Here is a 26,860-nt window from a genome sequence, read left to right on the forward strand (position 1 = left end):
GCGATTCAGTGCATCATTGCACACTATCTCCATCTGCCTTGGCCTAGAAGCCAGGGGCAGGAGCCTGGACTTAGTTGCAGATAGTGGGAGGTTCTGCAAAATGGCACTGGGAAGACATAGTGTGTCATCTTGTATTTATGATGATCCAAAGCAGAGAGAGCCTTGTCAATATCGGTATGCTTTTTATGCCAAGGCAGAGGTGAATCCATGCTTTATAATTATTTTTAAATGTTTGGGAAAAAATGCTAAAGGCGTTGTCTTTAGCTGGGTTCTCTAGAGAAGCAAAACCAGCAAAGTGTATATACATAGAGAGAGAGGGAGATTTATATCAAGAAAATGGCTCACATGATTGTAGAGGCTGAAACGTCCCAAGTCCATTTATCAAGATAGAGGCTTCTCTCAGTTCATGTAGCCGCAGGGGCTGGTAAACTGAAGATTGGCAGGTCGGAGAGCAGGGCTCCTGCTCTCAGGCTTTGTGGATCCACGAATTCCAAGATCTGCAGATAAGTTGACATCTCAAGTCCCAAGAGCCAGAGGTCAGATGAACTGGAGGCAGCAGCAGGATCCAGAGCGAGCAAAGAAGCCAGAACATCTGCTTATATTTGGATGTAGGCCACACCCCCAAGGTAAATTCCCTTCAACTGATTGGCTAGTCACAGCAGATTCAATTATGGGAGTGATCATACAGAGACACTGAGAATCATGGCCCAGCCAAGTTGACACACAATCTTAACCATCACAGGTGCATAAAGCGATAGCTTTCCCAATGGAGGCACCAGAGCTAGTATCACACTTACTGACTCTGTGATCTTGGGTGTATTACTCACCCTTCCTGAGCCTCTTTGTCCTAATCTTTAAAGTGGGGTTAATAATGTTAGTTGTTGCAGAGTCGGCCCGATTCATGGTTGACCCCATGCACAGCTGAACAAAACCCTGCCCAGTCCTGCACTATCCTCATGATCGGTTGTGATAGGATAGTTGTGATCTATAGGATTTTCACTGGTTGATTTTTGGAAGTAGATCACCAAGCCTTTCTTCCTAGTCTGTCTTAGTCTGGAAGCTCTGGTGAAACCTGTTCAGCACATAGCAGCACATAAGCCTCCGCTGACAGACGGGCGGTGGCTGCACATGAGTGCATTGGCTGGGAACCGAACCTGAGTCTCCCGCATGCATGGTTAGAATTCTACCACTGAGCTCTACCATTGCCCCCTGGGGTTAATGGTAGTGCCTCACACAAAGGGCTGATATCAGGCTTAAAAGAGGTATTGTCTGTAAAGCAGTAATCATTGTGCCCGGTACATGCTAAGAGATCAAGAAATGATAGCTATTTTTGTTTTTGTTATTCATAATAAGTATTATCAGTAGAAATAGTATTAGGCGGTATTGTTAACGATGATAATAAGTAGTATTATTAATAATGGTATTTAGTATTATTAGTAGTGATCCAGGAACTCCTACCGTGACCACATCAGGTCACCTCTTCATAGCCATTCAGAGGTATCCTAGGACTCCCTCTGGCCTGTTATTTTAAGCATTTCTGAAAATACAAATGAAGGCTTCCAGAGTAAACAGAGTCTCAAAGAGACACTGGAGTACTTACGGGGGAAAGAAGATAACAAGGAGGGAGCTAGGCTCACTGCCTCAGCCCATCGCTAGGCTGCCGGGTAGGCGTTAGTGGGCCCCACCTCTGCCACGAACATCCGATGAGTGGTCCCAGAGCCTTCCTTTTTCCTTGCAGAATGAAATCCCAGCCTGGCAACAGGGGGGAGAGTTCAGGACTCAAATCTGCATTCCATCTTCTTGCAAAAACAAATAGATGACAACATTTGGAATTGCAGCAACAGGAGACATAAATTTGTCTGGGAAGGGGAGGAAAAGAAGAGCGGTGTCCAGGAGCAGAGAAGGGAAGGAGAGGATGGGAAAGGAGAAAAACAAGGGTCAGGATGGAAGGCGGGGCAGAAACTAAGCTAAGGACGATGTCCAGAGGCAAGGAGTGGTGAGGTGACTGAGAGCTGACAGCCTGGGCATTGGCTACCGGGGACACGACTAGGAGGAACAGTTACCTGGCCAGCTGTCCAAGCTGCTGTTCTCAGGGCCGAGCTGACCTTCTGGGATAGACTGTAGAAGCTGATCCCTCTGAGACATGCCTTTTAAGCCTTTGCTTGGAGATGAAAACACACTTGCTTTGGGAGGTGGCCAGTACTTCTATATTCAAATGGAGGACATCTGTGGGCCTCTAGTTTTGTTATTTGGTGAAAACAAGCGGGAGTCTGGAAAACCAGTGAACGGTATTGGCCAGTGTTTAGAACTGAAAGACAGAGTTTTTTTTTGTTTTCGTTTGTTTGTTATTGTTTTGAACCCCATAACCTAACATGAGAATATCTCTCCAAGCAAGGCATGAGGAAAGAGAGATAGAACTTGATGTAGCAATGTCTGATGGGATGGGAGGAGAGAGGCCTGGAGGCCCCCGAGGATAATTGAGAGGTGACAAGTCTCTTACATGGAGTCAAAGATGTCCTTACTCCTGCCTCAGACTTTTCTAAAGATTGTTTGCGCTGGTCTCCTTTACAGAAATAAATGTGGGCCTTGTTGCTATGAGTCAGAATCAGCTGGATGGCAACAGGTTTGTCATTAAAACCCATTACTTTAAGAGAGTGTTATTTGTTAGACATAGGGCTTTTTAGCCCTGGAAATGACCCATCCTTGAGTTGGTTTGGGGCAGATGGAGACATGCCCTTTAAACAAAGAACTTTTCAAATATAGCTCGTAAAGTCCTGGGACCTATGAAAATATTTTCAAGTCCCCCGTTCCCTCTCACCCCAAGCATGATTAATACTGCATTTCAAAACAAATCAAGCCACCGTTGGCAAGATTTTCATGACAAATTGATTTCACTCAGGAATTGTCTGATGTCAAGAAAAGTTTTTCAGCGACCCCATCTTGTTATGAATGTGTGATTTTGTTTGTTTGCAAAGAAATGAGACTCAAAGGTGGCCACTTTTTGCCCCTCTCTATTTTGTACTGGTTCTGCATATCAACCGAAGTCCCTGGGTGGTACAAACTATTAATGTGCTCAGCTGCTAACTGAAAGGCTGGAGATTCGAGTCCACTCAGAGGCACCTTGGAAGAAAGGCCCGGTAGTCTACTTCCAAAAAATCAGCCATTGAAAGCCCTATGGAATGCAGTTCTACGCTGACACACATGGGGTCGCCATGAGGTGGAATTAACTCTATGGCAACTGACAGTGGTCTGCAGATTGATGAGCTAGTCCGCAGGCCTTTGCGGAGCTCCTTCTGGGTGTAAGCCTTCCCGGTCAGCACTATGGGAGACACCACGAAGCCGAGGTCCCTATAAGGAGCTTCTGTTCTAATTGTTCAGAAATTCGTCCTTCTGCAGGGACTGTTTGAAGGCTGCTGCTTGGGGGGAGGGTTTTCAGAAGGTGAGCACTCTCAGGGGTCATTTTGGTATCTTGAGATTTACATGAGCACAGATTTATGCTGATATTCTTTCACATAAGTGAAAATGAAAATTTATTGGATCCTTTAACTAAAAGGTCCAGAGATAAATCCTGTTCAGGCATCAGTAGATCTAGGGACTCAAAGGCTGCTGTCAAGGTTCTGGCGCTCTCCTCGCGGTGGACACAGTGACTACAGGCAGCCGAAGACTCCTGATGTCCTAGCTTAGCAACCTGAGAGGAGAGATGATCTTTGGGAGAGGATTATTAGAAAGTTCCCAGGGAAGATAGGGCTTATTGGCTCCCCTGGGACATGTTTCTATCTCCGACCAATCACTGGCTCCAATAGACCATCTCTTGTGGCAAGGCAAGCAAGAGTCAGTCCCACCTATACCTTATCTTCTGTTATCAGAAGGAGGAAGGGAAAAACAAGAGATGGCAATCATGGCTGATTTTTTCATGGCAAGGCAGGGTGGGTCAAGGAGGACCAGGGCTTAGAGCTAGACCGGCCTACAAGTAAGGGAAGGGGGAGTGCCAGGGATGCAGATTCCTACACAGGTGATGAGAAAGGTAGACAGTGTCCAGGGGACACATCTTCTTTCATAACTTTCTTGTAGTCTGGATTCATCTCTATTACAGCATTGGAATGGCTTCTTTTCATCTGAATGTCTGTGCTCCCACGGGGCCCTGAGGAAGCATACCACAGACCAACCATACAATGGACCAACCAAAAACCAAATCCTGGCTCTGCCACTTTCTTGCTGTGCAACTTTGAGCAAGTTGTTCAACCATTCTGAGCCTCCCATCCTCATCTGTGAAGTGGGAATAGCAGTAGGACCTACCTTGTATATATTATTATATATGGGTTATACATATAGACATAGATAGTTTTTTAATATATAAACATATATTGTTGTCTTGTGCTGCTGAGGTGATTCCGACTTACGGTGACTCCATGCATTACAGAATAGAACTGCTCCATAGGATTTTCTTGGCTGGAACTGTTACAGAAGCAATCGCCAGGACTTTTCTTCTGCGGTACCACTGGGTGGGTTCAAACCTCCAACGTTTTGGTTACCAGTTAAGGGCAAACCGTTTGAACCACCCAGGGACCTCATAATGTATATATAGATGTAATGTCCCTAGAAGGTGCAAATGGTTAATGTGCTCTCTACTAACTGAAAGGGTGGAGGTTCAAGCCTACCCAGATGTGCCTCAGAAGAAAGGCCTGGTGATCTACTTCTGAAAACTCAGCCACTGAAAACTCCATGGAGCACAGTTACACTCAGGTACACATAGGGTCACCACGAGTCAGAGTCAACTTTGTAGCAACTGTTTCTGTTTTTTATGTGCCTTACAGGGTTTTGGTTAGCTAACGCATGGAAGTGACTTAGGACAGTATTCAGCAACTGGAAAGTGCCCTGTGAATGCCAGGTGCTGTTGATATGACTGCTACTTGAAAGTAGGGACCACGTCTCATTCGGCTTTGAGTCTTCAGTGCCTGGTTGAGGCTGGTGTCTCGTACCCATTGCCATCAAGTCAATTTCAACTCATAGCGACCCTATAGGACAGAGTAGAACTGCCACATAGGGTTTCCCAGGAGCGACTGGTGGATTTGAACTGCCAACCTTTTGGTTAGCAGCTGAGCTCTTAATCACTGCGCCACCAGGGCTCCTATTATCTAGTAGATGTTCAGTAACTATCTGTATAAATTGAACAAAGCTAGGTGAGGAGTTGGCCACAGAGGTCCAAGAGGAGAGAGTACAGGCAGAAGGGTTGGGGACAGTAACCCTGGGTCCAGGGGATGCTGCGAGTCCACACAGCAGTGGTGGTGGGGGCCACTGGGGAGCCCAAGGCTTGGTTTCAGGAACAAGACTCTGTTCAGTGGCTCTCAAATGTTGGGATGTGAGAAGGGTGCTAGTTCGAAAGGTACTCTCAGAGGTTCTGGCTCAGCCTGAATGCCTCCATGGAGATGGGTGACGTGGGTCAGGAAGCGAAATGCTGGGCACTGCGGAAACCCTGGTGGTGTGGTGGTTAAGTGCTACAGCCGCTAACCAAGGGGTCGGCAGTTCGAATCCTCCAGGAACTCCTTGGAAACTCTATGGGGCAGTTCTACTCTGTCCTACAGGGCCACTATGAGTTGGAATTGACTCAAAGGCAGTGGGTTTGGCTTTTTTTTTGTGGCCGACAGACAGCACAAGCCCTCTTTACAGGGCCGCCGTGTGGAGATGGGGGCTCAGTGTGGCTGGATGTTTCTAGTTTTTCAAGAGTAGCTAAAAGTCAGGACATCTAAGAGAAATTTCCATAATTTTAAGTGCCAAGAAAGTATTCAGATTTTCTGAAAACACTGAATGGCCAAACAAAACATGTCTGCAGGCCAGAGAAGCTGCCACTTTGAGGCCTTGGTCTAAGGCAGTGGTTCTGCCCCAGGGAGCATTTGACAGTTCTGGAGATAGTTTTCAGAATTGGTTTGATGGGAATGGGTTTTTTGTTTTTGGAGATAATTTTGGTTGTCACAACTTGGGGAATGAGGGCGGGGAATGCTACTGGTATTGAGTGGGTAGAGGCCAGGGATGCTGCTAAAACACCCTACAATGTACTGAACAGCCCCTCACAACAAAGAATTAACTAGCCCCAAATATCAATAGTGCTGAGGGGAGTCTGACAGGCTTTAGCTGCGGGCAGAAAAACCAGGCAGAGGACGGGAAACCAGGCAGGGCCTAGAGTGACCCACCCTCAGGGTGGCTGGCCCTTGGGGCTGGGTTCGCCTGATTTCACAGGCTTATTTGGGTCAGAACCAGGACTCTGTCCTTTCAACCCCGAGTAACCATGGCTGCCATGGCTAAACTCTGCTTAGCCCAATTTCATCATTTTCCACAGTCCACACATGTCTTGTGCATAAAGGAAACACCCTGCGATCCGCTACCTCTGCAGGCATGAAAGCAATGCGAGAAATATGGATCTCAAGTGTTAATACGTTGCCACTTGGGTCCCCAAGGGCTGGGTGTGAATGCATCTGCTAGAGATTATCGGGGTTTTGGCCTCCTTGTTCCTGGTGGAATGTTTGGTTTGGTTTCCTTATCCAGTAGTTTCTGAAACTGCAGTGGAGAATACTTCCCTTCTTAACTAACCCCAACTACTAAAAAAAAAAAAAGGACACAATTCTTTGGAATTCTATGCAGTTCAGCAACTGAGGATCGCTGTGTGGCCAGCCTCTGTGCTTAGCGCTGATGGAGAGAGGAGTAGAGACGTGGGTAGATTCCATCTGGAGGCTTAAAGTCCTATTGAGGAAACACAGGAGCCAGACTGCCAACCACTCCCATGTAACCCGTTCTCTGTACATTGTGCAGATAGGCTCATGATGACCTCATGTACGAATGAAACGTTGCTCAGTTCTACATTATCCTCAAAATCGCCAGCATATATGAGTCCATCACGGGGCTGTTGTGCCAGTCCGTCTCACTGAGGGCCTTTCTCACCCTCACGGGTTCTCTGCTTCACCAAACGTGGCATCTTCCTCCAGTGATTGATCCCTTCTTATGCCATGTCCAAGGCAAACAAGTTGGACAACCTTCTGTTATGGTCCCTAAGGTTTTCATTGGCTTATTTTTGCAAGTTGATTCCCAGGCCTTTCTTTCCAGTCTGTTTTAGCCTACAAGCTCCACTGAAGCCTGCCTGTTATACGTGACCCTGCTGGTACTTAAGATACTGGTGGCATAGCTTCCGGCAACAAATCACCACAGTACAACAAAATGACAACAGGTGGTAGGTACACCATTGTCATCTTTATCTTCCGGAAGCGCAGCTCTGATTATCGTATTCTCTGGCTCAGAGACCTTCAGGGGCTCCCACCCTACTTGGAATGAGGTTGCACCCCAGAAGCCTCTGTGACTCTGACCCAATCTCCATTCCAAGCTTATCTCCTGCTATTCTGTTGTTATACTTCTCTCTTTGCGAACTAGACTTTTTGCTATTCCTGGTCAGTCTGCGAGGCTTTGCTTGGGTTGTGCCCCTGTCTAGAATGCCCTCTCCGGCCATTCAGACCAGGCGAGATTGCTCTGGTACTACCCCCTCCATCCTCCTATCACTTCATCCCACCTTATTTCACTGATCACCCTTTTGCAACCCTTCCTGCTCTCTGCCTTAGAATTATTTGTGTTCTTGATCCTCTACCCTGCCAGACTGGGAGATTCTTAAGGGAAGAGTTAATAAAAGATTCCATTTTTTATTCCTGTCTGTGTACCCTTCCTAGCCTTGTTGCTGGCATGCAGTGGGCATCGATTCAGCCCATTATTAGTACTTTGTGCCTGTCATGGTGCCAAGTGCTGCCATAGGCATTATCTCTTTCCATTCTCCCAGGGACTCAGGGATACACATGCTGTCATCCCAGTTTATAGAGAAGCAAACCAAGGCTGAAGAAGCTGTCACTTCATTTGTTCATTCGACAAATACGTTCACTAATCACCCATTACATGGCAGGCTAGGTGGTGTCCCAGGAACACAGGCATGGGGAAGGGAGATGTTGTAGACTGGGTGCCCCAGAAAGCAGACTCTGAGACGCCTGGATTTAGCACAAAGGGGATTGATTTGGGAGTGTTCTCGGGCTCAGCACCTTGGCGGGGAAGAGGAGGAAGCAGGGTGAGGTTGAGCTGTGATGTAGGCAGCCTCACTAGAGGACTTAGCAACTCTTTAGGGGGTTCTAAAGATGGAACAACCCTTCAGAGCTGTACAAGTTGAGACAGGTCTCTGTACCCTACATGGATCAGCCTTTGGTTGAGGGCCACCCTGGGAAGGATGTCACTTTGTCTGCTGAGGCCATCCCTGAGACAGCCCTCTGCAGTCCCAGCAGGTGTGGGATCTGAGCAGGACATGGCAGCATCCACTACCATAAAATCCCTTTGCTCTCATGAGGCTCACATTCAAGTGGGGAAAGCATGTAATAAATGAATTTACAAGTAAACAAGAAAGATAATTATGTACCCTTTTATAAGTACAAGGAGTCCATGGGTGGTGCAAATGGTTAGCATGCTAGGCCCCTAACCAAAAGGCTGGAGGTTCAAGCCTACCCAGAGGCTCCTGGGAAGGAAGTCCTGGCAATCTACTTCTAAGAAATCAGCCACTGAAAACCCCCTGGAGCACAGTTCTACTCCGTCACGCATGGGGTCGCCATGAGTTGGAATCCACTTCGTGGCGACTGTTTTTTTTTTTTTTTGGTTGTAAGTGAAAAGGACATAAACGGGGTGCTGATTTTACAGACAGGGAAGCTGAAGTGCCGAGAGATTAAATGATTTTAAGTCCCGCCTCGAATCCAGATCCCTGTGGCTCCAAAATTCACCCCTTTCTACTGTGTAACCAGATCTGTGCTACTCGTGTAGAGCCTCGCAAGTCAAGCTAAGGAGCTGGGCCTTGATCCTGCAGACAGTGCGGCAGAAGCTTTGGAGGGACACGATGAAATCATTTTTGGGAAATTACGCTGGCCCTGGCATGCAGGATAGACCATTAGCTCAAAGAGACAAGAATCAGGGACCTGTTAGGAGGCTCCTCCAGGGATCTGGGCCTGTGATGATACTGTGCTTGTTCTGGGGACTGATGGGGAGCAATGGGACTTAGGATGATTTTGGCTGCAAGTAAGTAAAAACCTCAGCTCAAAGCGGCTTAAACGTTAAAGCCACAGAAGTGGGTGTTCAGTGGGAGGCAGGCTCTGTTGCTCAGTTGTTCAGCTGTTGCTCAGCGAGGTCATCCAGGACCCGGGTTGTTTGGCTCTGCGTCCTAAGGCTGGCTCCTCTTCTGGTCCTAAGATGGCTGTTGGCAGCCACTGGGGTTACATGCTCTAAAAAAAAAAAAATTATTATGGTGAAATATATATAATATATGAGCATTTACCATGTCAACTTTTATCATATGTACAATTCAGTAATGTTAATTATGTCTGAAGTGTGGTGCAACCATAACCACTTCCCTTTCCAAATTTTTCCATCACCTTTAATAGAAACTGCAGTCCCTGGGAGGCACAGATTATCAAGCACTTGGCTACTAACTAAAGGTTGGCAGTTCAAATCCACCCAAAATACTTCAGAAGAAAAGCCTGGCGATCTACCGTCAAAAGATCACAACCATTGAAAACCCGATGGAGCACAATTGTACTCTGACGCACACGGGGTTGCCGTGGTCAGAGTAGACTCCGTGCAACTGGTTTGGGGTTTTTTTTTAACAGAAACTCAGCATATGTGCTTTTTTGCTAGCAGTCGGTAGAAGGGCTACAGCCTTCCACTCAACCACATAAGTCTTTCTCTTCTGTCCAGTGAAGCCACATGTTCACCCCTGAATTGACAACACAAACCAGAATCCACCATCTTCCCGGAAGAACTTGGCTGGAGGGACGAAGGCAGGGCCAGATTCACAGCTCTTTTAGCAAGTAGGAAGGGCAAGAATGAATGTTGAGGAAGTAACCGGCATTGTCTGCTGCAGAGAACAAAGGGTCGGGCAGTTTAAAGGCAGGACACAGTCACAGGCTGTGGATTGAGGAGAAAGGATAAAAAAAAATTTCAAAGATAACCCTAAGATTTTGAGGCAACATGCCTCGGAAGATGTTATCCCATTGCCGAAATCAAGGGGGTGAGGAAAAGTTCAGGGGTTCACTTCTGGATATTTTGAGTTTGTTATAAGGGACCATCCAGACTGTATTGGACCTTTGACCTTGGACCCAAGGTTGTACAGGACAGATCCCGGGAGAGAGGCTGGTGGGATGGTGATTTGGCTGCTGTTGACAGACAAATGGGAGCTGAGACCTGGAGTACACAGGAGAGCCAGCTGGGCAGGGGCTGATAGGCCAGGTTGGGTCCTGAAGGCAGGGCCCTTTCCAGCAGAGCTGCTTCCAGGAATTTGTCTGTCAGGAGTCCCTGCCCACATGGACAGTGCACAGTGACAAGAAACGGGGGTGTTCACTGCATTATTGTTTGAAATAACAAGAGACGGGATACAGCCTAATGCCTATCACTCAGGAGCTAGTTAAATTAATTCAGACGCATCTGGTATGCGGAATCTCTAGCAGCTGTGGAAAGGGGCGGATGGGACTGCTATACAGGCTGCTATGGAAACAATACTTCAGATACGCAGTTAAATGAAAGAAGCAAGGTGCAAAGGTGTACATAGTATGCTCTCATTTGTGTTAAAAAAAGAACATATGATATCCAGATGTAATCTTACATATGCATAGACTATTTCTGGAAGGTATCAGAAGAAACTTTTAACAGCATTTGCCTCTGGGCGGGGTCTGGGAGCCTGGGAGACTTAACCTTTTACTTTTTTTACCTTGTTGGCTGTTAGAGTTTCTTTAACCATGTACATTTGTTACTTATCAAAAAAAGTTAGCTCATAAAAGTAAATATATTAAGAAAGAGGGTCTTGGGTATCAGAGGTGGTGGTGAGACTGAGGACACAGAGGAGGCCAAGGGCGTGTTGGAAAGTCTGCAGTCAGCAGTGGTGGGCGAATGTCAGGTCGTTCGTTGTTGTTACCTGCTGGCAAGTTGGCCCTCAATTGGCCCTCGACTTAGGGTGACCCGTGTATGACAGAATTGGACTGTTGTGATCCACAGGGTTTTCACAGGCTGATTTTGGCCTTCCTAGTCATTTTTTTTTTTTTTAGTCCTTCTTAGCCTGGAAGCTCCGCTGAACCCTGTTCAGCATCGTAGCAACATGTAAGCCTTCACTGACGAATGGGGGCTGCGTGTTTTTTTAGTCATTTTTTTTTTTTTAGTCCTTCTTAGCCTGGAAGCTCCGCTGAACCCTGTTCAGCATCGTAGCAACATGTAAGCCTTCACTGACGGATGGGGGTGCGTGTGAGCTGCATTGGCCGGCAACAGGGGGCTAAATGGGCCACAGGGGGAACTGAGGTACGGATTTCCCATTTGAGAAAATCAAGAATAGAAGGAGGTGTGGCTATCTGGTCGGGTTCACTGAGCACCACTAGGTATGCTCACGACTCTCCTGACCGTCCCCAGTGAGCACTGCACAGAAGTTCTGCTCAGTCTCTGCTGCGGTTTTGAATTGGCTCCCTTGTCTTTAGTCAGCAGAGCTGAGGGAGGCCTACACAGATCTCTGGAATTTCCCCAGAGCTTTCTGGTGTCTCTTGAGAGATCCTGGGCCTACCTTCAGAGGGGTAATTCTTGGCAAAATCCCAGGCCCAGCAGCTGCGAGAAAGGCTGTGGGGCAAGGAGAAGGCACCTGGGAAGAGATGGTGTCTGACACTGAGCCTTCCTCCGCTACAGCTGAACGGGCTTCAGTAAGGAGTTCAGGGGCTCCCAACCTGCATGGGGGCAGGAGGAAGGCTGGTCTCTGCCCATCCGCATATGGTCAAGCTGTGAGGCCGCTGGAGCTGAAGTAAGAGCAGGATGACTCAGCTCCTCAGGGAAGAGTCAGAGCTCAAATTTTCTATACAGAAATGTAACTTGATGGTACAGGCAAAACAAACAAAATAAACCCAAACCAGTCATCATTAAGTTGATTCTGACTCATGGCGATCCCATGTGTGTCAGAGGAGAACTGCTCCATAAGATTTTCAAGGCTGTGACCTTTGGGAAAGAGATCACTGGGCCTTTCTTCTGAGGTGCCTCTGGGTAGATTTGAATTGCCAACCTTTCAGTTAGTAGCCAAGTACTTAACCATTTGCACCACCCAGGGAGAGTATTGGAAACCCTGGTGGCATAGTGGTTAAGTGCTACAGCTGCTAACCAGAAGGTCTGTAGTTCGAATCTACCAGGTGCTCCTTGGAAACTCTATGGGGCAGTTCTACTCTGTCCTATAGGGTCACTATGAGTTGGAATCAACTCGATGGCAACAGATTTTACAGGTAGGGGAAGTATTTACCAAAATGATAATAATAAAACATAAATAAAGTAACAAAGAATCCTAGACTTTTCAGGTAGAGTGGAACCCTGGAGATCATTTCTTCATTGTTTTCTCAATCTTGTGCCTTAATAGACTAGTCATGTAAGTCACCTCAGGGAAGAAGGACTGAAGTCAACTAACCTACACCCCCAGCCCCCTCTGGGAAAGCCTCTGTGCACATGAGGCTATTAAAGCTCTGGGAAGTCCCAGAGTCAAGAAAATCTGCCTGACTTTGTTTAACCGGAACCCTGGTGGCGCAATGGCTAAGAGCTCGGCTGCTAACTAAAGGTCAGCAGTTTGAATAGGAATCTACCAGCCACTCCCTGGGAACTCTCTGGGGCAGTTCCACTCAGTCTATAGCGTCACTGTGAGTTGGAATCAACTCAAGGGCAATGGGTTTTGTTTAACCAGCTTTTCTCAAAGGTAGTATTTGGCCACAGAAGCCCTGCCCCTTTTTAGAGTTACACCCAGCAGTGGCCTCCAGATCATGCTTTGGGAAGCACTGCTTTAGTTTGAGTTTTTTATTTTAGATGCATCAACTGAGGCTCAAACCGGGAAGTTACTTACCAAGGCCACACAGGCCGCTGCTAGCACTGACCTGTACTGTTCCTGTTTAACTTGTGGAGCAAATTTGTTGAGGGTGTGGAGCTGTCATCCTGCCAGGATCTGAGCAGCAGTAGATGAGGTTAACCAGGCATGGGAATGAGCACAGGGGAGGCTGGACTGAAATTTGGGGCCAAACCAGGGCTCCAGGCATTTGTGGTAACCAGGCTCTGAAAACCAAGATGTTCATGCCAAATGGGTGTTGTGAGGTGTGGGACCCCTTTGCCGTAAACAATTTGGCCTTTGGTCCTGGTTCCTGAGAACCTAACCAGACCTGAGGTGGTACCCGCTGACCTAGTGGGGATGAGAGAGAAGGGGCTGTGTGGGTAGCTGGAGTCTGGATTGACCAGGGAAGGTAGGCTGAGATTCCCATAGAATGCCGCTGGCGTGTGGACTGGGGTTTGTTGTCCACCACACAATTTGGTGTCAAAGGTGGGTGATCTCAGCCTCTCTGGACTTGTTTGACACTGATTTACAGGAGTCAACAGCTGGTTCCTAGTCAAGGAGGACAAGCTCCAGGAACCAGGAGGGCACTGACCAGGAGGCTCCTGGGATGACCTGAGAATACCAGTCACTCTCACCATGAACTAAGATGCTACATCGTTTCCCACACTGCGTTCTGAGAAGCCCTGCTTTCATGAGATGTTAATAAGCGTTGAGCAAGGAATGCATATTCTGGCAAATCAGCTGAAGAAGTGCAGAATTAAAGCGAAATGAACAGGTTGGCTGTAGGACGGTTCAGAATATTTAATATGCTAACGTCACTGTGAATCACCAAGGTAGAGAGGTGATATGTAGGGTTCCTGAACCTATGTGACCAGAGAATTCCTTTGGCAAGGAGCCTCCCTCTGTGGGTTTGTTTCATGAACACAAGCTGAGAAATTCAGGTCTAGATCCATGAGGTTTATGATGATTTCTGCCCCACTTCCCACCTCACCCCAAACATTCCTGATTTTTCTGTATTTGAAAAGAAATTGATAGATGTCCTCTGACATTTGTTCTTCCATGTTCCAGAGCAAGGAGATTGGCCTGCAGATGCATGAGGAGCTCCTGAAGGTCACCAACGAGCTCTACACGGTGAGTCTCCCAGCCTCTGCTGTGGTTCAGATTGGGGCACCTTTCTTTGGTGCCCAGGACTGGAGGGAGGCTAACAGAGGTCTGGGATGACCCTGGGACTTTTTGCTGTGTCTTGTGCAGGAGTGACATGGCTGTCCATGGCAGGATACAATGCCCCAGCCCCAGATCTGATTCTGAACATGAGGGGCAGGGCCTTGGGCATCTGCAGTTTTTAAATGTTCAAAAGAGATTCAAATGACCTGCTGGTTGTGAGACTGTGTTACCTCCTGTCTTAATTACCTAGTGCTGCCGTAACAGCAATATTGCAAGTGGGTGGCTTTAAAGAACAGAAATTTATTTCCTCACAGTACAGAAGGCTGGAAGTCCGAATTCAGGGCATAGCTCTAGAGGGAGGTCCTTCCTTGTCAGTAGCCCTGGCAGATCTTTGGCCTTCCTCTGCTTGTAGATAGCTCCTCACATGGAATCTGTCTTTCTCCTGTGTGTGTCTCTACACCTATTCTTTCTTTCTTTGTTTTAATTCGGAAGTGATTAGGACACACAATGCTCTGTCATGGTCTCATTAACATAACAAAAGGAAAACCCTAGGTCCAAACAGGATCACACCCTGTTTGGTACTGGGGCCAGGAAGTCAACTCATATTTTAGAGGACACGATTCGTTTACTAAAATGAAAGACACAGAGTTAAGGCTGGGGGCCATTGGAGTGAAAGCTTTTGGGGCAGGGATGTGGGTTTAGGTTTCAGGTAGGACAAGCTCAAGCCGAAGCCTGCTACTTACTGACTGTGGGACTTTAGGCAGGTGAGTCCTTATCTGGGTTTCAGCGTCCTCATCTGTCAAGTGGGAGTGACCCCACCTCACAGGGCTGTTCTGGGGGTCACATGTGATTATGGGGGCAAGCATGCCTTGCCAATGCAAAGGGATAATTTCAGTATGTCATAAATGGGCCTAGAACCGTACATGCCACATTCTTGGAGTCAAGATCTAAGTGGACTTGGGATGGGGCTTAGAAGCCAAGAGGGTGAGTGAATGGGGGAACACAAGCTCTCTAGGCTGGGGTGCCGGGATTCACAGGCTGTGCTCAAAGAAGCCTTTGGCCTCCTTAGAGAGGAAGATGGAGGGGTGCAGGGTCAGCCTTGGGGAGAAGTTGGGGACAGGTAGAGCTCCAAGCCCCTCCTGTTGGAACAGAGTAAAAACTGTATGTTTTATTTTATTATTTATTTATTGTGCTTTAGGTGAAAGTTCACAGCTCAAGTGAATTTCTCATACAGAAATTTAGACATAAGTTATTATGCGACCATGTCACAATCCCTATAATGTGACAGCACACTTCCCCTTTTCACTCCGGGTTTCCCACGTCCTTTCAAGCAGCTCCTGTCCCTTTCTGCTTTCTCATCCTGCCTCCGGACAGGAGCTGCCCATGTAGTGTCGTGTATCTACTTGAACTGAGAAGCACATTCTTCACAAGTATTATTTTATGTTTTATAGTCCAGTCTAATCATTGTCTAAAGAGCTGGCTTCGGGAATGGTTTTAGTTCCGGGTTAACAGAGAGTCCAGAGGCCATGTCTTCAGCGGTTCCTCTAGTCTCAGACCATTAAGTCTGGTCTTTATACTAGAATTTGAGTTCTGCACCCCACTTTTCTCCTATTCCATCAGGAACTCTGTTGCGTTCTCTGTCAGGGCGGTCAGTGGTGGTAGCCAGGCACCATCTAGTTCTTTTGCCCTCAGGCTGGTGGAGTCTCTAATTTGTGTGGCCCTTTCTCTCTCTTGGGTTAATATTTTCCTTGTGTCTTTGGTGTTCTTCATTTTCCTTTGCTCCAGGTGATTTGGGACCAACTGATGCATCTTAGATTGCTGCTCTCAAGCTTTTAAGACTCCAGATGTCACTCACCAAATGGGATGCAGAACATTTTCTTAATGAACTTTGTTATGCCACTTGACCTAGATGTCCCCCGAAACCATGGTCCCCAGACCCCCACCCCTGCTACTCTGTCCCTTGAAGTGTTTGGTTGTGTTCAGGAAACTTCTTAGCTTTTGGTTTGGTCCAGTTGTGCAGACTTCCCCGTGTTGTGTATTGTCCTTCCCTTAACCAAAAATAATTCTTGTCTACTGTCTAATTAGTGAATTCCCCTCTCTCTCTCCTCCCACCCTTGTAACCACCAAATGATGTTTTCTTCTGTGTTTAAACCTTTTCTTGAGTTCTTATAATAGTGGTTTCATACAATATTTGTCCTTTTGCGACTAATTTCACTCAGTATAATGCTTTCCAGATTCCTCCATGTTATGTTTCACAGATTCATCTTTGTTCTTTATTGTTGCGTAGTATTCCATTATATATAGACAATAATTTGTTTATCCATTTACCTGTTGATGGGCACCTAGGTTGTTTCCATCTTTTTGCTATTGTAAACACTGCTGCAGTGAACATGGGTGTGCATGTATCTATTCATGTGACGGCTCTTATTTTTCTAGGATATAAACTGATTGGTTTAAAGTCAGGAAAGCTGTGCGTCAGGGTCGTATTCTTTCACCACACCTATTTAATCTGTATGCTGAGCAAATAATACGAGAAGCTGGACTATATGAAGAAGAACGGGGCATGAGGGTTGGAGGAAGACTCATTAACAACCTGCGTTATGCAGATGACACAACCTTGCTTGCTGAAAGTGAAAAGGACTTGAAGCACTTACTAATGAAGATCAAAGACCACAGCCTTCAGCATGGATTACACCTCAACATAAAGAAAACAAAAATCCTCACATCTGGACCAATGAGCAACATCATGATAAAAGGAGAAAAGATTGAAGTTGTCAAGGATTTCATTTTACTTGGATCCACAATCAACAGCCATGGAAGCAGCAGTCAAGAAATCAAAAGATGCACTGCACTGGGCAAATCTGCTGCAAAAGACCTCCTTCAAGTGTTGAAAAGCAAAGATGCCACCTTGAAGACTAAGGTGCACCTGTCCGAAGCCATGGTGTTTTCAGTCACCTCATATACATGTGAAAGGTGGACAACGAATAAGGAAGAATTTTGATGCCTTTGAATTGTGGTGTTGGCAAAGAATATTGAATATACCATAGACTGCCAAAAGAACGAACAAATCTGTCTTGGAAGAAATGCAGCCAGAATGCTCCTTAGAGGCAAGGATGGCGAGACTATGTCTTACATACTTTGGACATGTTGTCAGGAGGGATCAGTCCCTGGAGAGGGATATCATGCTTGGCAGAGAAGAGGGTCAGCGGAAAAGAGGAAGACCCTCAACGAGATGGATTGACATGGCGGCTGCAACAATGAGCTCAAGCATGACAATGATTGTGAGGATGGCTCAGGACCGGGCAGTGTATCATTCTGTTGTGCATAGGGTTGCTATCAGCTGGAACTGACTTGACGGCACCTAACAACAACAACAATATTCCAAGGTCTGGGATTGCTGGATTGTATGGTAGTTCTATTTCTAGCTTTTTAAGAAAGTGCCAAATCGATTTCCAAAGTGGCTGTACAATTTTACATTCCCACCAGCAGTGTATAAGTGTTCCATCTCTCCACAACCTCTCCAACATTTATTATTTTGTGTTTTTTTTGGATTAATACCAGCCTTGTTGGAGTGAGATGGTATCTCATTGTAGTTTTGATTTGCATTTCTCTAATGGTTGATGGGAAACCCTGGTGGCATAGTGGTTAAGTGCTATGGCTGCTAACCAAAGGGTCAGCAGTTTGAATCTGCCAGGAGCTCCTTGGAAACTCTATGGGGCAGCTCTACTCTGTCCTGTAAGGTCACTATGAGTCAAAATCGACTTGACGGCACTGGGTTTGGTTGTTTTTGCTTTTTTTTTTTTTTTTGGTAATGGCTAATGATCGTGAGCATTTCCTCACGTATCTGTTAGGTATCTGAATGTCTTCTTAGGTGAAGTGCCTGTTCATATCCTTTGCCCATTATTTATTTTTCCCTGTCCTGTGAGTTGTGTTTTCACTTTCTTGGTAGTGTCCTTTGAAGTGCGAACAGTTTTAAAAAATTTTTTATTCTGCTTTAGATGAAGGTTGACAGAACAAACTAGCTTCTCACTAAACAGTACACATATTGTTTTATGACCTTGGTTAACAACTCCATGATATGTCAACATTCTCCCTTCTCAACCTTGGGTTCCCCGTTACCAACTTTCTTATCCCCTCCTGTCTCTAGTCCTTGCATCTGAAATGGTGTGCCTCTTTAGTCTCATTTTGTTTTATGGGTCTGTCTAATCTCTGGCTGAATGGTGAACCCCAGGGGTGACTTCATTACTGAGTTAAAAGGGTATCTGGGGGCCATACTCTTGGAGTTTCTCCAGTCTCTGTTAAGCTGGTAAGTCTGGTCATTTTTCGTGAGTTAGAATTTTGTTCTACATTTTTTTTTCTCCACTTCTGCCTGGGACCCTCTTTTGTGATCCCTGTCAGAGCAGTCAGTGGTTGTAGCTGGGCACCATACCATTTAGTTGTACTAGACTCAGTCTGGTGGAAGCTGTGGTAGTTGTGGTCCATTAGTCCTTTGGACTAATCTTTCCCTTGTGTCTTTAGTTTTCTTAATTCTACCTTGCTCCCGAAGGGGTGAGAACAATGGAGTATCTTAGATGCCACTCACAGCCTTTGCTCATTTTTTAATTGAGTCGTCTTTTTGTTGTTGAGTTTTTGCAGTGTCTTATAGATAGTAGAGATCAGGCCCTGATCAGACATATCATAGCCAAAAATTTTTTCCCAATTTGTAGGTAGTCTTCTTACTCTTTTGGTGAAGTCTTTTGATGAGCATAAGTGTTTCATTTTTAGGAGCTCCCAGTTATCTAGTTTCTCTTCTCTTGTTTGTGCATTGTTAGTTATGTTTTGTATTCTGTTTATGCCACGTTATTAGTGCTCATGGTATTGTTCCTATTTTTTCTTCCATGATCTTTATCGTTTTAGATTTTATGTTTAGGTCTTTGACCCGTTTTGAGTTAGTTTTTGTGCATAGTGTGAGGTATGGGTCTTGTTCATTTGTTGAAGAGACTATCTTTTCCCCATTTAAGGGACTTTGGGCCTTTGTCAAATATCAGCTACTCATAGGTGGATGAATTTACACCTGGATTCTCAATTCTGTTCCATTGGTCTATGTATCTGTTGTTGTACTAGTACCAGGTTGTTTGGGCTACCGTGGAGGTATAATAGGTTCTAATATCAGGTAGCATGAGAACCCCCACTTTGTTCTTCTTCTTTAGTAATGCTTTAACTTATCCGGGACCTCATCCCTTTCCATACGATGTTGGTGATTTGTTTCTTGATCTCATTAAAAAATGTCGTTGGAATTTGGATTGGAATTGCATGGGATTTGTAGATCACTTTGGGTAGAAATGACATTTACACAATGTTGAGTCTTCCTACCCACGAGCAAGGCAAGTTTTTCTACTTATGTTTGTCTCTTTTGGTTTCTTGCAGTACTGTCTTGTAGTTTTCTTTGTATAGGTCTTTTATATATCTGGTTAGGCTTATTCCTAAGTATTTTATCTTCTTAGGGGCTATTGTAAATGGTATTGATTTGGTGATTTCCTCTTCAAAGTTCTCTTTGTTAGTGTAGAGGAATCCAACTGATTTTTGTATGTGTATCTTGTATTCTGATACTTTGCTGAAATCTATTAGTTCCAGTAATTTTCTTGTGGATTCTTTGGGGTTTTCTGTGTATATGATCATATCATCTGCAAAAAAAGAGAGATACTTTTAATTCTTCCTTACCAATTTGGATGCCCTTTATTTCTTTTTCTAGCCTTATTGCTCTGGCTAGGACCTCCAGCACAATGTTGAATAGGAGTGGTGATAAAGGGCATTTTTGTTTGCTTCTCATTCTCAAGGGGAATGCTTTCAGACTCTCCATTTAGGATGATGTTGGCTGCTGCCTTTGTATACATGCCCTTTATTATGTTGAGGAATTTCCCTTCTATTCCTATTTTGCTGAGAGTTTTTATCTTAAATGGGTGTTAGACTTTGTCCAGTGCCTTTTCTGCATCAATTGATAAGATCATGTGGTTCTTTTCTTTTGTTTTATTTATGTGATGGATTACATTGATTGTTTTTCTAATGTTGAACTATCCCTGCATATCTGGTATGAATCCCACTTGGTCATGGTGAATTATTTTTTTGATATGTTGTTGAATTCTATTGGCTAGAATTTTGTTGGGGATTTTTATGTCTATGTTCATGAGGGACATTGGTCTGAAATTTTCTTTTTTTCTGGTGTCTTTACTTGGTTTTGGTATCAGGGTTATGCTGGCTTCATAGAATGAGTTTTGGAGTATTCCATCCTTTTCTATGCTCTGGAAATACCTTTAGTAGCAGTGGTGTTAACTCTTCTCTGAGTTTGGTGGAATTCTCTAGTGAAGCCATCAGGGCCAGGGATTTTTTTTGTTGTTGTTGTTGTTGGGAGTTTTTAAATTACTTTTTCAATCTCTTCTTTTGTTATAGATTTATTTAGCTTTTCTACCTCTGTTTGTGTTAGTTTAGGTAGGTAGTGTGTTTCTAGAAATTTGTCCATTTCCTCTAGGGTTTCAAATTTGTTGGAGTACAATTTTTCGTATTGTACTCCAACAAATTTGAAACCCTAGAGGAAATGGACAAATTTCTTTTAATTTCAGTTACGTCTGTTGTGATATAGCCCATCTCATTTCTTATTTGGGTTATTTGCTTCCTCTCCTGTTTTTCTTTTGTCAGTTTGGCCAATGGTTTATCTTTTCAAAGAACCAGCTATTGGTCTTGTTAACTCTTTCAATTGTTTTTCTATTTCTTTTAATTCTGCTCTAATTTTTTATTTTTTCCTTTCTTCTGTTGCCTACGGGCTTCTTTTGCTGCTCTCTTTTTATTTGTTCAAGTTGTAGGGTTAAAGTTTTTATTTTGACCCTTTCTTCTTTTTGGATGTGTGCTTTTATTGCTATAAATTGACCTCTGAGCACTGCTTTTGCTGTGTCCCAAAGGTTCTGGTAGGAAGTGTTTTCATTCTCATTTGGTTCTGTGAATTTCCTTATTCCGTGCTTAATTTCTTCTATAACCCAGAAGTTTTTGAGCAAGGTGGTGTTCAGTTTCCATGTATTTGATTTTTTTTTTCCCTTGCTTTTTCTGTTACTGGTTTCTATTTTTATGGCTTTATGGTCAGAAAAGATGCTTTATAATAATTCAGTGTTTTGGTTTCTGTTAAAGCCTGCTTTGTGCCTAATATACAGTCTATTCTGGAGAATGTTCCATGTGTGTTGGAAAAGAAAGTATACTTGGCTGCTGTTGGGTGAAGTGTTCTGTATATGTCTATGAGATCAAGTTGGTTGATTGTGGCATTTAGATCTTCCATGCCTTTCCAGATGTTCTGTCCTTCAACGAAAGCAGTATATTAAAGCCTTCTACTATTATTGTGGAGCTGTGTATTTCCGTTTTCAATGCTGTTAGAGTTTGTTTTATGTATTTTGGAAAGCTGTCATTGGGTGTGTAAATATTTATTATGGTTATGTCCTCCTGAAGTATTGACCCTTTAATCATTCCTTATCCTTTGTGGTGGATTTTGCTTTAAAGTCTATTTTGTCAGAGATTAATATTGCCATTCCTGCTTTTTTTTTGATTGCTGTTTGCTTGATATATTTTTTCCATCCTTTGAGTTTTAGTTTGTTTATGTCTTTGAGTCTAAGGTGTGTCTCTTGTAGGCAGCATATAGATGGATTGTGTTTTTTTTTATCCACCTGCCACTCTCTGTCTCTTTATTGGTGCATTTAGTCCATTTACATTCAGTGTAATTATTGATAGGTATGAGTTTAGCACCGTCATTTTGATGTCTTTTTTTGTGTGTTGTTGACAGTTTCTTTGTTCCACTTAATTTTCTGTGCTTTTTTTTTTTTAATGTATTTTCTTTTCAACTTTTTCATTGTTGCTGATTTTGTATTTGCTGAGTCTTCTTTTTTTCTTTTTTCTTTGATGTGTAGGATTGTTAGTTCCCTTTATGGCTACCTTATCATTTACTTCCATTTTTCTAAGTTTAATCCAATTTTTTATTTGTTGATATTGCCTTGACTTCCTCTCCATGTGAAAATTTTATGACTGTATTATTTAGTCTCTGTTTTTTGTTTTAATGTTGTCATCTTTTACATATTGTTGTCTCTGTTTCCCTATTTTCAGTGTTTTAGCTCTGACTTATTTTTGTGACTTCCCTATCTGGGTTGATATCTGGTTTTTCTGTCCTGCGTTCTAGTCCTGGTTGTTCTTTGATGTTATTGATTCTCTAACCAGAGGACTCCCTTTAGTATTTCTTGTAATTTTAGTTTGGTTTTTACATTTTTCCTTAACTTCAGTTTATCTGAAAATGCCCTAATTTTCCCATCACATTTGAGAGACAGTTATGCTGGATATATAATTCTTGGCTGGCATTTTTTTTTTTCCTTGAAGGCTTTACATATGTCATCCCTTTGCCTTCTTGCCTGCATGGTTCCTGCTGAGTAGTCAGAGCTTGGTCGTATTGACTTTTCTTTGTAGATGACTTTTTGTTTATCCCTAGCCACTCTTAACATTCTCTCTTTATCTTTGGTTTTGGCAAGTTTGATTATAATGTGTCTTGGTGACTTTCCTTTGGGATCTACCTTGCGTAGGGTTTGATGAGCTTCTTAAATAGATATATTCTCATCTTTCACGATATCAGGGAAGTTTTCTGCCAAAAAATCTTCAACAATTCTCTCCGTATTTTCTGTTATCTCCCCTGTTCTGGTACTCTAATCACTCGTAGGTTATCTCTCTTGAAAAAGTTCCACATAATTCTTAGGGTTTCTTGATTTTTTTTTAAATTCTTTTATCTGATTTTTCCCCAAATAAATTGATGTCAAGTGCTTTATCTTCAATCTCACTAATTCTGACTTCCAGTGCCTCAATTCCACTCCTATGACTTCCTATTGAGTTGTCTAATTCTGAAATTTCATTGTTAATCTTTTAGATTTCTATTTGCTGTCTTTCTATGGATTCTTACAGTCTGTTAAATTTGTCATTATGCTCTTGAATAACCTTAAATTCCTCTATTGCTTTGTCTGTGCTTTCCTTGGCTTGTTCTGCATTTGCCTGATCTCCTTCCTAATCTCTTGAAAAGCTCTGTATATTAATCTGTTGAATTCTACTTCCAATAATTCCAAGACCTTTTCTTCCTCTGGGAGGTTTCTTGGTTCTTTGTTTTGGTTGCTTCCTGAAGCCATCATGATCTGCCCCTTTATGTGATTTTATATTGACTGTTGTCGCCAATATAAGTTATTATGTTTATTTATTTAGTTTGCTTACTGTCTTAGTTTCTTGCTTTGTTTTGTTTTCATCTGCTCAAATAGGCTGTGAGCTACTTGGATTATTGACGTCTTTGAAGCTCTCATGCCCTGTTACCAGGTGGTTAGAGCTGCTGTTAGGTATGTGAGCCCAGTAGTCCATTTAATTTTCTTGTGTGAATTCAGCTCAAGTGTCCATAGTGTGTGGTGCCAGTCCTAGACTGGCAGGGCTATGTAGGGGTGATTGGAGCAGGCACAGGTATCTGGCTGCAGTAGGGGGTTATGTGCTGAGCAAGGTAGGGGGCTGACGGCTGCCTCTGAATGCCTGGGTGGCAAGCGTGTCCCCATTTCCTAGAGCACATAGGTGGGTGGGTTTTGCAGTGGGACTTTGGGCACCCAATGCTGTTGGCTGTAAGGACTGGGAGACACCATTTATTCTCAGACCTCTGTCTTTTGGGTGGCAAGGTGGAATGGGTGAAGCTACCAGTCCTCAGGACCCTGATGTGGGTAGGTGAGGACCCTGCTTAAAGGGTAGGGCATGTCAAATGTCACAAATCTGCCATTCCCCCTTAGCTGTTGCGGTTGAAAATAGGCTTCAGGTATGTATCCTGCTGTGCTATGCTAATGAGGGCCTACGCTGTTGAAATGGGCCCATATAGGTCTAGGCAAGGGTGAAAGGCATTCAAAGTCCATGGACCCCTTATGCTTGTGCCTAGGTAAAGGGGTTGTGCCTGCTCTGAGGTCCTGCTTTAGGGGAGCTGGCAAATTATTTTTTCCTGTTTGTTACTTGTATGTGAATTTGTTCCCTCTCCAAAGTGGAGAGAATGACATGGGGCATGAGATGGGTCCCACTTCCTTCCCAGGGGGCTTGGCTATAGCTGAAGCCAGACCAGGACTGGAGCAGAGTGGGGAAGGGGTGGGTAAATGGGAAAGAGCTACTTCCCAGAGGGGGAATGGTTTTTTTGATCCCTCAAGGTAGGTTAGACGCTTGCACTTAACTTTCGCAGATCTAGTGCCGTTTTCCCGTGGTTCCGGAGGCTTGTGCAGACTCTGCTGCTCGTTTTTTCCTGGTGTGGGAAACAAGTCCTGAGCACTAGTGCTTGCCTCAGCCCATGTGCACCATCCAATCCAGCTAGCAGGATGCTGGCCAGGTCAGGTCTGGCAAATTCTCACGGCTTCTGAGTTCTCTTTCCCTCCCCCTGCCACCCAGTCCAATTCCTCAATTTTGTCTTTGATGTTCAGGACTCCTAGATTGTCATATATAATCAATTCATTTGTTTTTCTGGGTCTTTGTTGTAAGAGGGACCACAGAAAGCATCTGACTACTCTGCCATCTTGGCCCTGCTACCTCGAAACTAGGATTTAAATATATAGGGATTCCTTATCAAGTTTCTCATTAAGAGGAGTGTGGGAGGGAAGTCTTATAAAAGGGGAGGGGAGCCCTGGTAGTGCAGTGGTTAAATGCTTGGCTGCTAACCAAAAGGTCAGTGGTTTGTACCTACCAGCCACTGGGTGGGAGAAACATGTAGCAGTCTGCTTCTGTAAATAGTACATCCTCAGAAACCCTATGGAGCAGTTCTACACTGTCCTGTAGGGTCGATATGAGTCAGAATCAACTCGACTGCAGTGGATTTAATGCAGGTTGGAAGAGATTCTGCTGCTGAAATTGTATTTGAAAACCCCTGGCATGAAGGGAAGGAACAGCAGGCTGTGAGAAGACCCCTGTCTTTGGTATTGTTATTTTTCTATGTTATGTCCTGTGTAGCCAGTACATAATAAATTCCTTGAGGGCTCAGAGCCTTTGCCCAAGAGCCTGGACCTCAGATCAGAAGGTTTGCCTTGGATTCAACCAGCTACAGGACTTTGGGCAAGGCATTTGTTATTCTGTATCTCCGTTTTCCCAATCAGTAAAATGGGGTGAGAGTTCCTAGGGAGTAATTTTTAAGAATGAAACTCTCGAGTCTATGATTCCAAGTAAGGAGCAAAGCTCGAGTCCTGGACAATTTTTAGTTGGGTTATTGCTTAAGACAAAAGAAGAATTGCTGCTTGGGAAACATATTGCTCTGATTCAGCTGGCTGTGGAGAGTCAAGGGGAGAAAATGGCCTAATGGTTTAAACCACAGAGACCTGGGCTCCGATCTAGACTCTATCCCTTAGGTTTGCACACTTGTGAGAATTAAAGGAGATCACATATGTAAGGCACAGCTTAGAACAAAGAAGACAATAAGCCCTGGTAGATCAGAAGTTCTTAATATTGCCATGGCTATTATTATTATTTACACCTCTTTGGAAAGTGTCCAAAGAGGCTGTTGTACATACTTGGGGTGCAGGAGGGTGGTGGACCAATTTGTGAGGCAGATAACTGAATGGGGCTTTCCTACTCAGAACTCGGCAAAGGATTTAACTAGGCCAAGCCTACGCCTTCAGAAAGACATTTCCTCTGAACTTCGATTCCTCTGGCAGTTTTACAAAAGTCCCTTGTGTGTTCATCTCCCAGGGCTTCCATAACAATATACCACCAATCCCGTGGTTTCTAAGAACAGAAATTTATGTCTCACAGTTCTGGAGGCTGAAAGTTTGAGATCAGAATGTCAGCAGCAGGGCCATGCGCTCTCCAAAGTCTCCAGAGGAAGATCCTTCCCCGTCTCTCCCAGCTTCTGGTAGTCCCGGGTGTTCCTTGGCTTGTACCTGTAGCTTAACTCCTTCATCGCATGACTGTCTTCCCCCTGTACCTCTCTCTGTCTCTTCTCCTCTTTTTTAAGGACACTAGTCATATCTTTTTTCTAGTCATATTGGATTAGGACCTACCCTACTCCGGTATGACCTCATGTTAACTGATAACATCTTCAAAGACCCCATTTCCAGAAAAGGTCGTGTTCACAGGTATGGGGGTTAGGACTTCAACATATCTTTTTGGGGGACACAATTCAATCCATAACACCTTGTATTATTAGTTGTCTTTATAGGCTTTATCCTGTTTCCCCAGCTGGTGTGTAATCTCCCTGGGAGTCAGGGCTTGGCCGTGGAACACTGAACTTAAGGACTTGCCAAGCTGTGTGGGCTTGGGCCAGTCATTTCACCTCTCAGTTTCCTAGTTCCATCTCCTGTGAAAACTGGGGATGGTAATAGTGCCATTCTCTAGTTTGCCCACTGGAAAGGTCCAGGCAGTGGTCAGGGATCAGGAGGATGGTAGTGCCTCTTCATGTCCCTTCTGGTGCTCTGCCCCACACAGTGTCTGAGTCCAGCAGGTGATCCACTCACATCTACCCACGCTGACCATGGGGCAGGGCAGCAGGATAGAAGTGCCACTGGGTCAGACACCCAGGCCAGGCAGGCTGGCTCTGACCATGCCAGGATGATACCTACCTTGGCATGCTCACAGCAGCCTGGTCATGGGTACCAGGAACGGGAGGAGGAGGAAGGGTCCAGAGCCTCCAGCACTCTTCTTTTGCTACATATGGGGGAGGCAGAGCCTCCAGGGTGCCAACACCACCCACTCCGAGGTCATTTGTTGGCTTCATGCTGAGTCTTCAATAGTTACTGTTATGGATTGAACTAAGTCCTGTAGAAAGAT

At 44.6% G+C, this 26,860-nt stretch overlaps 1 protein-coding gene across 11 annotated transcripts in view; it reads left to right on the top strand.

Moving 5' to 3' along the window:
• SRGAP3 (SLIT-ROBO Rho GTPase activating protein 3) overlaps positions 1-26,860 on the top strand; it is a 335,902-nt gene that overhangs the window by 203,811 nt on the left and 105,231 nt on the right. For 8 of the 11 annotated variants that reach the window (XR_010319058.1, XR_010319059.1, XM_064274982.1 and 5 more), the window contains one exon: positions 13,958-14,020. Coding sequence is in view for 9 of the 11 variants with exons in the window: in XM_064274982.1 (XP_064131052.1) it covers positions 13,958-14,020 (63 nt within the window). In the remaining 2 variants the exon portion in view is untranslated. Of the gene's footprint in view, positions 1-11,198; positions 13,665-13,957; positions 14,021-26,860 lie in introns of those variants that run through there. The other 3 variants (XM_023547987.2, XM_064274984.1, XM_064274986.1) reach the window with 3 other exon arrangements.

This window comes from Loxodonta africana, chromosome 22, assembly GCF_030014295.1.
Source record: "Loxodonta africana isolate mLoxAfr1 chromosome 22, mLoxAfr1.hap2, whole genome shotgun sequence".
NCBI classification, from domain to species: domain Eukaryota; kingdom Metazoa; phylum Chordata; class Mammalia; order Proboscidea; family Elephantidae; genus Loxodonta; species Loxodonta africana.